We start from the raw sequence: 14,421 nt of genomic DNA, 5'->3' as shown, positions 1-14,421 counted from the left end.
GATATCTCCTCCTCTGGCGTCCCCTTCTCCTCCTGCCCTCAATCTTTCCCAGCATCAGGGTCTTTTCCAATGAGTCAGCTCCTCGCATCAGGTGGCCAAAGTATTGGAGTTTCAGCTTCAATATCAGTCCTTCCAATGAACACCCAGGACTGATCTCCTTTAGGGTGGACTGGTTGGATCTCCTTGCAGTCCAAGGGACCCTCAAGAGTCTTCTCCAACAATACAGTTCAAATTTCTTTGACACTCAGCTTTCTTTGTAGTCCAACTCTCACATCCATACATGACCACTAGAAAAACCAGAGTCTTGACTAGACGGACCTTTGTTGACAAAGTAATGTCTCTGCTTTTTAATGTGCTGTCTAGGTTGGTCATAACTTTCCTTCCAAGGAGTAAGCGTCTTTTAATTCCATGGATAGGTGGGTTCTTTACCACTAGCAACCACATGCACAAATTTAAATGAAAAGCTCTTATCATTAAATCAAGATAATTTTGAAGTACAAATTATTAATGACATATTACACAAGGTAATTAGGCACTTCCATTTCAGTACAGTTTATTATTTTGGGGGTTACTTTTCCCTTCATTTCTCATTGCTACAGGACATCTCATGATTCCCAAATGGCACAAATGCAGAACAGGACAGAAGTGACTAGGTTCATCCTCCTCGGACTATCCAGTGCCCCCGAACTGCAGAGCCTCCTCTGTATCATGTTCACTGTCATTTACCTCGTCACTCTGGTCGGAAACCTGGGAATGATCACACTGATTCTCCTGGACTCTCGTCTGCACACTCCTATGTACTTTTTCCTCAGTAACCTGTCTCTGGTGGACTTTGGCTACTCCTCGGCAGTCACTCCGAAAGCCATGGCTGGGTTACTTATAGGAGACAAGTTCATCTCCTACAATGCATGTGCTGCTCAGATGTTCTTCTTTGTCGCCTTTGCCACTGTGGAAAATTATCTTTTGGCCTCAATGGCCTATGATCGCTATGCAGCCGTGTGCAGACCTCTGCATTATACCACAACTATGACGACAAGTGTGTGTGCACATCTGGCCATAGGGTCCTACATCTGTGGATTTCTAAATGCCTGCTTCCATGTTGGAGACATATTCAGTCTTACTTTCTGTAAGTCCAACATGGTCCATCATTTCTTCTGTGATGTTCCAGCTGTCCTGGCTCTCTCTTGCTCTGAAAAACACATCAGTGAGGTGGTTCTTGTTTTTCTGTCGAGCTTTAATGTCTCTTTTGCTCTTCTGGTTATACTGATTTCCTATCTGTTCATATTTGTGAACATCTTGAAGATGCACTCAGCTCAGGGTCACCAAAAGGCTTTGTCCACCTGCGCTTCCCACTTCACCACTGTCTCCATCTTCTATGGGACCGTCATCTTCATGTACGTACAGCCCAGCTCCAGCCACTCCATGGACACAGACAAAGTGGCCTCTGTGTTCTATGCTGTGGTCATCCCCATGCTGAATCCTGTGGTCTACAGCCTGAGGAACAAGGAGGTCAAGAGTGCCTTCAAGAAGGTAGTTGAGAAGACAGATATTTCTATAGGGTTGGGATTTTAACATTGTAGTATGGACAGTAACCTTATTTAACTCCTCTCAGACTTTCCCCATGTAACTTGTTGCTCTTCAAGTGCACACCGCATTTACATTTTTGGGGGGGCATCTTTATCTCTTTAAAAATCTGTCATCCAGTAAAAAATATAACATATTTAAAAATCTAAAACCTGAATGAGAATGACTAAATGGGAAGCTTTAGAAATGTTAGGACCTGCTTATCAAAACTTATTGATGCTATTTGATTTATTCACCTGTTTCACTTACATTTGGTTGACTACCTGTCAATGCAAATACACATGCTAATACAGGAGTACAGTTAAGTCCATAAACAAAGGTGCAGGTGTGTGTCTCGTGTGGGCACACACACACTGGAAAGGGAACTTTGTCAAAGGTAACTGAAGTGTGGCTGGCATAAGAAAGAACAGAATAATGCCATCTGCAGCAACACGGACGGACCTCCAGATGGTCACACTGGGTGAAGTCAGGCAGAGTAAGACAGACATTTGATATCACTTGTATGTGGAATCGAAAAAAAACGGTAAAACAGATTTACTTACAAAAAAGAAACAGGTTCACAGACTTTAAAAGCAAACTTATGGTTACTAGGAGGGAATGGGGAGGGGAGGGATAAACTGGTCAATTGCAACTGACATATACACAGTACTATATGTAAAACAAATAGTTAATAAGAACCTACTGTATAGCACAAGGAACTCTACTTAATATTCTGTAATGACCTATATGGGAAAGAATCTACAGAAAGTGGACATGTGTATATGCATAACTGATTCACTTTTCTGTATAACAGAAACTAACAAAATATTGTAAATCAACCATACTCCAGTAAAACTTCTATTAAATGAAAAAATGGACTGTGGCTAGTTTTTAATAAAAATAATTTTAGCAGTTATTTGACATTAAATATAAAATTATGTCTATGTGTGGTTATTTCTTTTGTTGAATAACTGTTCTGTGATTCTGAATAGGAGGAAAATCATTATTTTAAATGAAATTATGTATTGTTTTGGCACATTTTATTAAGAGATACATAAATATCTTGAAATAATATTTCTTCTTGACTAAATCACAACACAGTCACACTACAATTTTCAATAAGATAAAATAATCAACCCAAATCCATAGCTTACCCTAATGGTATTCTACATGCTACTGGTTTGGACAAATGTATAATGAACTGAATACATCATTATAATACCATGCAGAGTATTTTCATTTTCTTAAATCTCCTCTTTTTAAATTTAAATTTTATATTGGAATGTGAAGCCAGTGATAAAGAATCTGCCTGCCAGTGCAGGAGTTTCAGTGGACAGGGGTTCAATCCAAGGAAGATCACCTGGAGGAGGAAATGACAACCCACTTCAGTATTTTTGCCTGGAAAATTCCATGGATGGAGAAGCCTGGCGGGCTACAGTCCATGGATGTGCAAAGAGTTGAAAATGACTAAGCTACTGAACATACTCATAGTTGATTTACAATATTGTGTTAAGTTTTGGTGTTCAGAAAAAAGATTCAGTATATACACGCTCTTTCTCAGATTGTTTTCCTACATAATTTATCACAGAATATTGAGTAGAATTGCAGGGCTACACAGTAGGTCCTTGTTGACTATCTGCTTCGCATATATTAGTGCATTCATACTAAGTTGTTTCAGTCACGTCTGACTCTTTGTGACCCATGGACTGTAGCCGACCAGGCTCCCCTGTCCATGTGATTCTCCAGACGAGAATACTGCAGTGGGTATGACCTCCTCCAGGGGATCTTCCCCACCCAGGGATCGAACCTACGTCTCTTACATCTCCTGCATTGGCAGGCAGGTTCCTTGCCTCTAGCACCACCTGGGAAGCCCCACACATAGTAGTGTGTGTATGTTAATCCCAAACTCCTCATTTATTCCCCCACTCCACCTTTACATTTTGATAACTGTAAGTTTGTTTTCAAAGTTTGTGAGTCTGTTTTCTGTCGGGAGCCACCGGGACGTGCCCAGGCCGTGAGAAGATCACAGGATGAGAGAGGAACCTGCAAGGCAGTTCCTCCCCTCGAGGTTGTCCCGGGGACAAGGTCATGGGACGCGAAAGGAACCTGCAAGGCAGCTCTTCCCCTCGAGGGTGTCCCGGAGGCCCGATATGTCCCTTTCCTCTTTGTGTCTTACTGTAGTTGGGTTTCTATTAATTTTTGGAAATGTAACATATAGTGATCAGGCCTCCCTGGAAAAGTCCAAGCCTATTTAGAAATGCTCATGATTGCTCTGGCTCAGGACACAACCATAAACATCAAGTCAAAAAGGAAAAGGCCATAGGCATAGTTTGGCTGCTTGCTTAAAGATTATAATGTTCTAGAATAGAAAAGAGTAGAGGCATTTAGATTTAGAAGTAGATATTCTGCTTCAGTTTACTTGCTCCTTAGTTGAGAGGGTTTTCATTATTGCTATTTCCTTGCTGCTATTTGTCCATTGTTTCCCTTCCTTTAAACAACATGGAAGATTATGGGTATTTTTGTAGAGTTAGGAAATTGGGTACATAGCATTTCAATAGAAGATTTATATTAACCAGCTTCACTGCCATTACCTCACTATTAATAGAGGTGTTTTGCTGCTTCATAGTTAATCACTGTAGACTGCAATTTTAGGTAAAGAAAAATATCAGGGTTTGTCACATGGTACTATTCTCAGGAATGTCAAACATGTTTGTGTAGCCCTTCCCATGTATTGTTTTATTGTCTAAAGAATTCATACTATACCTGAAATTTGTGGAACATTGTTTTTGTTAGAGTGAAAATTTTAGGCCATTGAGGCAAGAAGACTATGTATGGGACATTTAAGAAAAAACCCTGTAATCAGAAATGTTCCAGATGAATGCATAGGGGATAAACATGGTAAAGAAAAATATTGACAGAAGCACGAAACCAATATCTGATGCAATATGTGGTGACTTAAGGGGGAGATAACATTCATTCTATAAAAACTGAACTGTCCTAAAAATAAAAGAAGATTTTTCTTCCACGCAACCTTCTGTGTGTGTCTGTCTTCTTCTTTGCCGACACCACTCATTCCTTGGGTACTCCTGGACCCGCTGGGGCTGGACTCCAGCAGTTTTGTAAATAAGTTCATTGCTATAATCATTTTTTAAGATTCCACATGTGAGTGGAATATATATCTTTCTCTGTTTGACTTACTTCACTTAGTATGACAATCTCTAGGTTCAGCCATGCTACTGCAGATGAGATTAATTCATTCTTTTTTTAATGATTGAGAAATAGTCTATTGTATATACATATCATATCTTCTTTATCCATTCATCTGTCAATGGACATTTAGATTGTCACCATGTCCTGGCTCCAGAAAAACATCTATTTCTGCTTTATTGACTATGCCAAAGCCTTTGACTGTGTCGATCACAATAAACTGTGAAAAATTCTGAAAGAGATGGTAATACCAGACCACCTGACCTGCCTCTTGAGAAACCTGTATGCAGATCAGAAAGCAACAGTTAGAACTGGACATGGAACAACAGACTGGTTCCAAATAGGAAAAGGAGTACGTCAAGGCTGTAGATTGTCACTCTGCTTATTTAACTTATATGTAGAGTACATCATGGGAAGCGCTGGGCTGGAGGAAGCACAAGCTGGAATCAAGATTGCTGGGAGAAATATCAATAACCTCAGCTATGCAGATGACAATACCCTTATGGCAGAGAGTGAAGAGGAACTAAAGAGCCTCTTGATGAAAGTGAAAGAGGAGAGTGTAAAAGTTGGCTTAAAACTCAACATTCAGAAAACTAAGATCATGGCATCTGGTCCCATTACTTCATGGCAAATAGATGGGGAAACAATGGAAACAGTGGCTGACTTTATTTTTCTTGGCTCCAAAATCACTGCAGATGGTGATTTCAGCCATGAAATTAAAAGACGCTTACTCCTTGGAAGGAAAGTTATGACCAACCTAGATAGCATATTAAAAAGCAGAGACATTACTTTGCCAACAAAGGTCCGTCTAGTTAAGGCTATGTTTTTTCCAGTGGTCATGTATGGATGTGAGAGTTGGACTGTGAAAAAAGCTGAACACCGAAGAATTGATGCTTTTGAACTGTGGTGTTGGAGAAGATTCTTGAGAGTCCCTTGGACTGCAAGGAGATCCAACCAGTCCATCCTGAAGGAGATCAGTCCTGGGTGTTCATTGGAAGGACTGAGGCTGAAGCTGAAATGCCAATACTTTGGCCACCTCATGTGAAGAGCTGACTCATTGGAAAAGACCCTGATGCTGGGAGGGACTGGGGGCAGGAGGAGAAGGGGACGACAGAGGATGAGGTGGTTGGATGGCATCACTGACTCAGTGGACATGAGTTTGAGTAAACTCCGGGAGTTGGTGATAGACAGGGAGGCCTGGCGTGCTGCGATTCATGGGATCGCAAAGAATCGGACACGACTGAGCGACTGAACTGAACTGAACATGTCCTGGCTACTGTAAATAGTATCACCATGAAGACTGGAGTGCATGTATCTTTTTGAACTATTGTTTTCTCTGAAATATGCCCAGGAGTGGGATTGCCGGATCATGCGTGAGTTCTATTTTTAGCTTTTTGAGGACCCTCCATACTGTTGTCTGTAGTTGTATGAAGTTACGTTCCCAGTGACGGTGTAGGAGGATCCCCTTTTCTCCACACCCGCTCCGGACTTTTTGATGATGGTCATTCTGACCAGTATGAGAATCTAAAAAACAAACAGCACAAAATGAAAACAAGCTCATAGAGAAATAACTGATGGCTGCAGGTAGGGTGAGCGTGAGGGCGCAAAAGAGGTGAAGGGGATGAGAGGTGCAAACGCCCAGTGACAAAACACAGGAGCCATTAGAACGCCACATGCAGCATAATGAATATGTAAATGATATTATAATAACTTTGAAAAATGACACTGGAAATTTAAATTTAAAAATTTAAATACCAAATGATGGTAAAAATGTGAAATAATTTTAATGCATTGCTGGTAAGAAATTGAAATAGTAGAACACTTCAGAAAATATCTTGGCGATTTTTCATTTAAATAAACACATACTCACCCTATAATGAAGCAGCCCATCTCCTAGATATTTATCCAAATGATGTGAATGCTTGTGTCCAAATATCTTAGGCAACTGTTTATATAAGTTTTATTTGTAATCACCAGACCCTTGAACCAACACAAACGTTCCTCAGCTACGAAGTAGGGTAAACAAGCTGTAATGTCCATTGTGTAGAATCTGATTCTGCAATAAAGGTTCCATTATGACACAAGTAATAACATGAGTGAATCTCAAATGCTGAGAGAAAGATTACCAACTCAGAGTACGTGTTCTAGGATAACAGTTAAGGACATTCTTGCAAAGGCAAAACTCTCTGATTGTCAGGGGCAGTGGATAGCAAAATGTGTTTATCCAAAGAAGTTTATAGGAATTTATTCAGGTGATAGTGGCTCTTTGACAGTAAATTTGACAAAAGTCTTAGAACTGTACATTAAAATTTTGGATATTACTGTATGTATGTTATATGTTCATAATAAATGGACCAAAATAACAAGGAAAAAGAAGCAGCAAAAACCATGTGTTTACAATGGAAATAATCAGCATGGTCCCCACAGACAGTTTAATTGCACCTTTCCTGGGAAAGTGGGATGAGAAACTGTAGATGCACCCACAAGGGAAATTCCTAGAGAGCTCTGCGTCTCTATAACACACCCCAGCATTAGCCTTTGAAATCCCAGTATCAGTGTGACCTCATTTTAGAGGGATGGCTCTGCATACTGAAACCATTCAGCCGTCATTTATTCATCTGACTATACTTGTCAGTACACAGAAGCTTTATCCCAGAATTTGATATGTACCTTTACCCATAGTCAGGGAAACACTCCAAGATAAAAATGAAATTGACTGGCTCTTAAAAGATAATCTCTTATTGGAATTTGTTATTTACAGAAACAATTCTGTGAATTACATGACAGGTAATCTTACGATGTTTATTGTTCAAAGGAGGAGGAGATAAGGAGACAGAAAGAATGCACAGTAGGTTCAGGAATTAAGCCATGTTAATATTCTTTCTTCTGTTTTCCTGCCTTAGAGACTTTGGAATCATAAGAGCATTGTTGGAAGGAGAGTTCCTCTGACAGTATTTCTGCATCATTCTACAGCTGATAATCTGATTTCCAACTCGTTATGCAGAACTGACTTTCCTTCTCTCCCAGCACACAGGTGAGCATGTATACTACACAAACATTTTGAGTTAGAAGTGTGATTCATGCCAGAGGAATGGGGAAACTATTCTCACTTTAAGTTATTAGGGAACAAAAGTAAATATTCTCAAGGTTTTCCTAAAATATTGAGGTGAGACTGGGATACAAACATCAAACTTCCATCAGTAGAGTTTACTGATACCGAGGAAACCCCATCCTACTTTCCGAAAGATATGAACAGAAAAATAACCTAGATAGATTCTCTGATTGATTAAATGGTAATTTCATCTTGTTCATCAAATATTGGCTTCTCAATGGAGAGAGGAAACAAATCAATACTAACAAAAGAACAACAAAAAAAAGCCAAAGTGAAGTCACTCAGTCATGTCCAACTCTTTGAGACCCCATGAACTCTAGCATACCAGGCTCCTCCATCCATGGAATTTTCCAGGCAAGAATACTGGAGTGGGTTGCCATTTCCTTCTCCAGGAGATCTTCCTGACCCAGGGATTGAACCCAGGTCTCCTGCATTGTAGGCAGACACTTTCCCATCTGAGCCACCAGGGAAGTCAAAAAGCAGAGGTTAAAAAAATCCTCATTACTGAGTCCAAGCTTGCTTGACTTGCCGCAAGAAAAGTCAATGAATATGAGATGAGGGGTTGGGACTAGGAAGGGACTTTATTTGGAAGCTGGCTTATGGAGAAGACAGCAAGTTAGTGTCTCAAAATAATCATCTTGTCGGAGGCCTGGTGGCCAGGTCCTTTTATGGATCAGAGTTTGGGGAGGTGAGGAAACAAAGTAAAAAGACCAGTTAATTCCTGCAAATATCTCCTAGACTGGCAAGCTTCAGGTAGAAGGACATGTTCACTTCACTTCCTTAAGTCATCTCATGGCTGGTGTGAAATGGAATATCTCCTGTTATATCAGCTAACAAGGATGCACGTCTACCTGTGATTCCGGCTTGGGGCTAAGACAGTTAGCAGCGTGTGAGGGGCCCTGGCTCTGCACCTGGGGACAGAAAGGACTCAAGAGGGTGGCATCTTTCACAGGTGGTCAGGGTCAAGTTATCTCTCTGAGGCAGGCCATTGTGCGTGTCTATAATAACAAAAGCAGCAAAATATGGGTTACAGTCACACAAGCAGATCCAGTGTAAATTCAAAATTAACCCTTCCTGGTTACACTTAAACTGTGACAGTGTCTGGGCTTCCCTGGTGGCTCGTAAAAAGAAGCTGCCTGCCAAGTGAATTCTCCAGTACCATTTCTCTAGATTCTGTATATATGTGTTAGAATACATTATTTACTTTTCTCTTTCTGACTTAATTCAATAGGTTCTAAGTTCATCCACCTCATTAGAACTGACTCAGATGTGTTCCTCTTTATGGCTGGGTAATATTCCATTGTGTATCTATCCACACTTCTTTATCCATTCATCTGTTGATGGACATCTAGGTTGCTTCCCTGTTCTAGCTATTGTTAACAGCGCTGCAATGAACAATGGGAGAAACAGACATAGAGAACAGACTTATGGACGAGGGCAGAGGGGAGCAGAGAGTGGATGTATGGATAGAGTAACATGGAAACTTACATTACCATGTGTAAAATAAATAGCCAATGGGAATTTGCTGTATGGCTCAGAAAACTCAAACAGGGGCTCTGTGTCAACCTAGAGGGGTGGGATGGGGAGGGAGATGGGAGGGGGGTTCAAAAGGGAGGGGATATATGTATATCTATGGCCGATTCATGTTGAGGTTTGACAGAAAACAGCAAAATTCTGTAAAGCAATTATCCTTCAATAAAAAATAAATTAAAAAAAAAAAAAAGCTGCCTGCCAGTGCAGGAGATGTGGGTTCCGTCTCTGGGTCAGGAAGATCCCTGGAGAAGGAAATGGCAGCCGATGTCAGTGTTCTTGCCTGAGAAATTCCATGGACAGAGGAGCCTGGAGGGCACCAAGTGTTGAACACATCTTAACAACTAAACAACAACAGCAACATAAAAGTGTCTAAAAAGAATTAACAAAATCCAAACTGCATTTTGACCTTTTCTTCATAATCTCATGCTTATTATTACTAGAATGTGTACACATGTTAGCAGTGAATGGCTAAAAGCATAGACTTTCGATTTGACCCAAAGTGGATTTAACTATTGTGTAATTTTAGAGCAACACATAACTTTTTAAGTCTTTAATTTACTAATGGTAAAGCAGAAATCATAATGCTACTTACCTTACACACACACACACACACAACACTCACTTATCTATAAAGAACTGGTTGGTAATAGAACATAGTATATGCTAAAAGTGGTCATGGGTGTTTGGGTTGGTAAACATAATATCTTCAAGGTACAGGCTTGTGAAATGAAGTTGCAAAAGTTTTAGGAGGAAGATGTTCAGTTGTTCAGTTCAGTTCAGTTGTTCAGTCCTGTCTGACTCTTTGTGACCCCATGGACTGCAGCAAGTCAGCCTTCCTTGTCCATCATAAACTCCCAGAGCTTACTTAAACTTATGTCCATCACATCAGTGATGCCATCCAACCATCTCATCCTCTGTCGTCCCCTTCTCCTCCTGCCTTCAATCTTTCCCAGCATCAGGGTCTTTTCATATGAGTCAGTTCTTCCCATCATGTGGCCAAAGGATTGGAGTTTCAGCTTCAGCATCAGTCCTTCCAATGAATATTCAGGACTCATTTCCTTTGGGATGGACTGGTTGGATCTCCTTGCAGTCCAAGGGACTCTCAAGAGAACCAACACCACAGTTCAAAAGCATCAATTCTTCAGTGCTCAGCTTTCTTTAGAGTCCAACTCTCACATCAAATTCTCGCATGACTACTGGAAAACTCATAGCTTTGACTAGACGGACCTTTGTTGGCAAAGTAATATCACTGCTTTTTACTATGCTGTCTAGGATGGCCATAGCTTTACTTCCAAGAAGTAAGCATCTTCAGTTTCATGGCTACAGTCACCATCTGCAGTGATTTTGGAGCCCCCAAAAATAAAAGTCTCTCACTGTTTCCATTGTTTTCCCATCTATCTGCCATAAAGTGATGGGACCGGATGCCATGATCTTAGTTTTCTGAATGTTGAGCATTAAGTCAACTTTTTCACTCTCCTCTTTCACTTTCATCAAGAGGCTCTTTAGTTCTTCTTCTCTTTCTGCCATAAGGGTGGTGTCATCTGCATATCTGAGGTTATTGATATTTCTCCCGACTATCTTGATTACAGCTTGTGCTTCATCCAGCCCAGCGTTTCTCATGATGTACTCTGCATATAAGTTAAATAAGCAGGGTGACAATCTACAGCCTTGACGTACTCCTTTCCTGATTTGGAACCAGTCTGTTGCTCCATGTCCAGTTCTAATTGTTGCTTCTTGACCTGCATACAGGTTTCTCAAGAGGCAGGTCAGGTGGTCTGGTATTCCCATCTCTTTAAGAATTTTCCACACAGTCAAAGGCTTTGGTGTAGTCAATAAAGCAGAAGTAGATGTTTTTCTGGAACTCTCTTGCTTTTTCCAAGATCCAACAAATGTTGGCAATTTGATCTCTGGTTCCTCTGCCTTTTCTAAATCCATCTTGAACGTCTGGAAATTCATAGTTCAAGTACTGTTGAAGGCCGACTTGGAGAATTTTGAGCATTACTCAGCTAGCATGTGAAATGAGTGCAATTGTGCAGTAGTTTGAGCATTCTTTGGGATTGCCTTTCTTTGGGATTGGGATGAAAACTGACCTTTTCCAGTCCTGTGGCCACTGCTGAGTTTTCCAGATTTGCTGGCATATTGAGTGTAGCACTTTCACAGCCTCATCTTTTAGGATTTCAAATAGCTCAGCTGGAATTCCATCACCTCCACTAGCTTTGTTCATAGTGATGCTTCCTAAAGCCCATTTGACTTCACATTCTAGGATGTCTGGCTCTGGTGAGTGATCACACCATCGTGGTTATCTGGATCATGAAGGTCTTTTTTGTACAGTTCTTCTGTGTATTCTTGTCACCTCTTCTTAACATCCTCTGCTTCTGTTAGGTCCATACTGTTTCTGTCCTTTATTGAGCCCATCTTTGCATGAAACGGTCCCTTGGTATCTCCAATGTTCTTGAAAAGATCTCTAATCTTTCCCATTCTATTGTTTTCCTCTATTTCTTTGCATTGATCACTGAGGAAGGCTTTCTTATCTCTCCTTCCTATTCTTTGGAACTCGGCATTCAAATGGGCATATCTTTCCTTTTCTCTTTTGCCTTTCTCCTTCTTTTCTTAGTTATTGGTAAGGCTTCCTCAGACAACCATTTTACCTTTATGCATTTCTTTTTCTTAGGTCTTGATCTCTGCCTCCTGTACAATGTCATGAACCTCCATCCATAGTTCTTCAGGTACGCTGTCTATCAGATCTAATCCCTTGAATCTGTTTGTCACTTCCACGTATAATCATAAGGGATTTGATTTAGGTCATACCTCTGTTAGTAGTTCACAGAAGACAGATGCCCTTCCAAAGGCTTCCAAGAAGAAAAATATTTAAAATACTGTTCCTACACCAGAAGAGATTCTAGTAAAATACCTTACAGCATGGTGCTCTTCACCAAAATAGTGTTGGGGGGAAGAACCAATTCTGACTCCCTGCTGAAACTGTTTCTTTGACTTGTTTTCATTGGTTTTGTTACTATAATCATACATAAAGTCCTGCCTCAGAGAACCCTACCCCTCTGCCTGACTCAAATTGAAGTGCCTTTGTTCAGGACCCTGTCTATCTGTGGATGGCAAGAAGGAAGAAATTAACATCCCCTGCCTGAGGCTTGCCATTCTTGGAGATAGCTATAAGATTAACTGCCTTCTTATTTTGCTTCCTCACCTCTCCCCCACCTCCGATCTATAAAGGAACTTGGCATTCAAACCCCAGTAAGATGATTGTTTTGAGACATTTGTTTGCCATCTTCTCAGTCAGCTGGCTTTCCGAATAAAGTCATATTCCTTGCCTCAGCACCTCATCTCTCAGATTCATTGTCCTATGGTGTGGTGAGCAGAGGAAGCTTGGAGTCAGTAACAGCAGCTCTAGAGAATGAAGACAGCCCGCAAACAAGGGACTTTGCATCCTTGATGTCTGTGGTTCTGCTTTGAGATGACAGTAATAAGAGAAAGAATGAGTTTTTAAAAAAAGCACTGTTTCAAGTAAGGTATGTATTTCGAGGAAGAATTTAAACAAAAGAATGGGTCACATGCAATTGCCGAAGCAGTCAATCATACAGGCAAAGCAAGGATAGCCAGCGAAACAGTGGGAGATCAGAACAGCCTCAGTGGCCCTCGTGTGTGAAAAAAAGGCAGACTGAAGGGGAAGACTGCATGGCTAAAACTTGTGCATTCCTGAAGCCCTCCAGGTCACCACCCAATTTTTGCAAACCAACACATCGATAAGCATCCCATCCTTGTAACAGTATAATAGCTATTATTCTTAGACTGTGCTAACCATCCAGAATTTTATTTTTGAATGTATTACTTTATTTAATTTTCACAACAATACTATAAAGTAGGGTCATAATGGTCCTAATTCTGCAGATGGAAATACGAGCTTCAGGTGAGTTAGGTTAGAGTTACCCCCAGGCAGTGAAAGGTAGGGCTCATATCTACCTCAGCTCTGACCGTAGTGCTCCATGCACAGTGCTCTGTCTTCCTCTCAGAGCTGCCTGCTGGTGGTACAGCCCTGCCGCTCCGGTTATCTCATCACATACACTGCCCGTACTTTCACTTACTTCTCTGAAACATCCAACACTGAGCTCAGACCGATGAAGGCAAAGAGTAATCAGGAAGGGAGGTAAACTCAATTCGATTTAAACACAATAAAGGCCATTATTTCGGAAGCCACTCCATGTGGGTTCAGAGATTGCCTTGGGTCCAAAGCATGCCTTGTTAATTAACACTCGTTTAAAAATAAACAAGATTACTCAACCTCTTATGCATTATAATTTAAATGAAGGCAATATCATATCAAGATACGATATCCTTGAAAGGATATAATCAATGTGTATTTAGAGTCAGACACGACTTGGTGACTGAACAACAACAAAAAAGGTGTCTGGAGAAGTTCCTGACAGAGGAGCAACATGCAGGGATAGGCTCTTACTAGGCTTGGAAAGAGTGAATTGGCAGATGTATTTATTCTGGACTAGTTATTTATCAAGTTAACCTTCTTTTTTACAGGCTTTATTTTACATGTGTAGTTTTGGCTGTGCTGGGTCTTCGTCGCGGCAGGGGCTTTGCTCTGGCTGTGGAGAGCAGGGCTTACCCTCTAGCTGGGGTCCGCGAGCTTCTTGCTGTGGTGGCAGGGCTTGTGAGCACAGGCCACAGGGTGCTCAGGCTGCAGAGCGGCCGCCGGGCCCCGTGGTCAGGCTCCTGGGCCGCAGGGCGCAGCCTCAGCGGTTGTGGTGCGTGGGCTCAGCTGCCTGCCTCGTGTGGGATCCGCCTGCATCAGGGATAGAACCTGCGTCTCCTGCATTGGCAGGTGGACTCTTTACCACTGAGCTGCCAGGGAAGCCCCTATCAAGTTAATTTTCTATATCTCAGCTTACAAACTCATACACTTTAAAATTGAAGAGATTATCTGTGAAGATCCTTCAGATTCAACAGCATGTAAATCTCTATGTAATGAATGGACTAAGTCT

General features: G+C 41.2%; 1 protein-coding gene across 1 annotated transcript; it reads left to right on the top strand.

Annotated features, from left to right (window-relative positions):
• The first annotated feature begins 618 nt into the window (after positions 1-618).
• LOC133040080 (olfactory receptor 5B2-like) lies at positions 619-14,237 on the top strand. Its single transcript, XM_061119859.1, has 4 exons — positions 619-1,530; positions 3,518-3,577; positions 13,441-13,574; positions 13,961-14,237. Exons 1-4 carry the CDS (start codon positions 619-621, stop codon positions 14,235-14,237), a joined length of 1,383 nt encoding a protein of 460 aa, XP_060975842.1.
• The last annotated feature ends 184 nt before the right edge of the window (positions 14,238-14,421 follow it).

This window comes from Dama dama, chromosome 1, assembly GCF_033118175.1.
Source record: "Dama dama isolate Ldn47 chromosome 1, ASM3311817v1, whole genome shotgun sequence".
NCBI lineage: Eukaryota > Metazoa > Chordata > Mammalia > Artiodactyla > Cervidae > Dama > Dama dama.
Note: the sequence above shows the minus strand (reverse complement) of the source record. Positions and strands in the feature narration are given on the sequence as shown.

What these genes read in the sequence shown, in the direction of transcription:
- LOC133040080 (XM_061119859.1), top strand. Translation starts at nt 619, where the DNA reads ATGGCACAAATGCAGAACAGGACAGAAGTGACTAGGTTCATCCTCCTC. An exon ending in TCAAGAGTGCCTTCAAGAAG is followed by an intron (nt 1,531 to 3,517) that starts GTAGTTGAGAAG and finishes GATAACTGTAAG; the next exon opens with TTTGTTTTCAAAGTTTGTGA. An exon ending in AAGAGTAATCAGGAAGGGAG is followed by an intron (nt 13,575 to 13,960) that starts GTAAACTCAATT and finishes TCTTTTTTACAG; the next exon opens with GCTTTATTTTACATGTGTAG.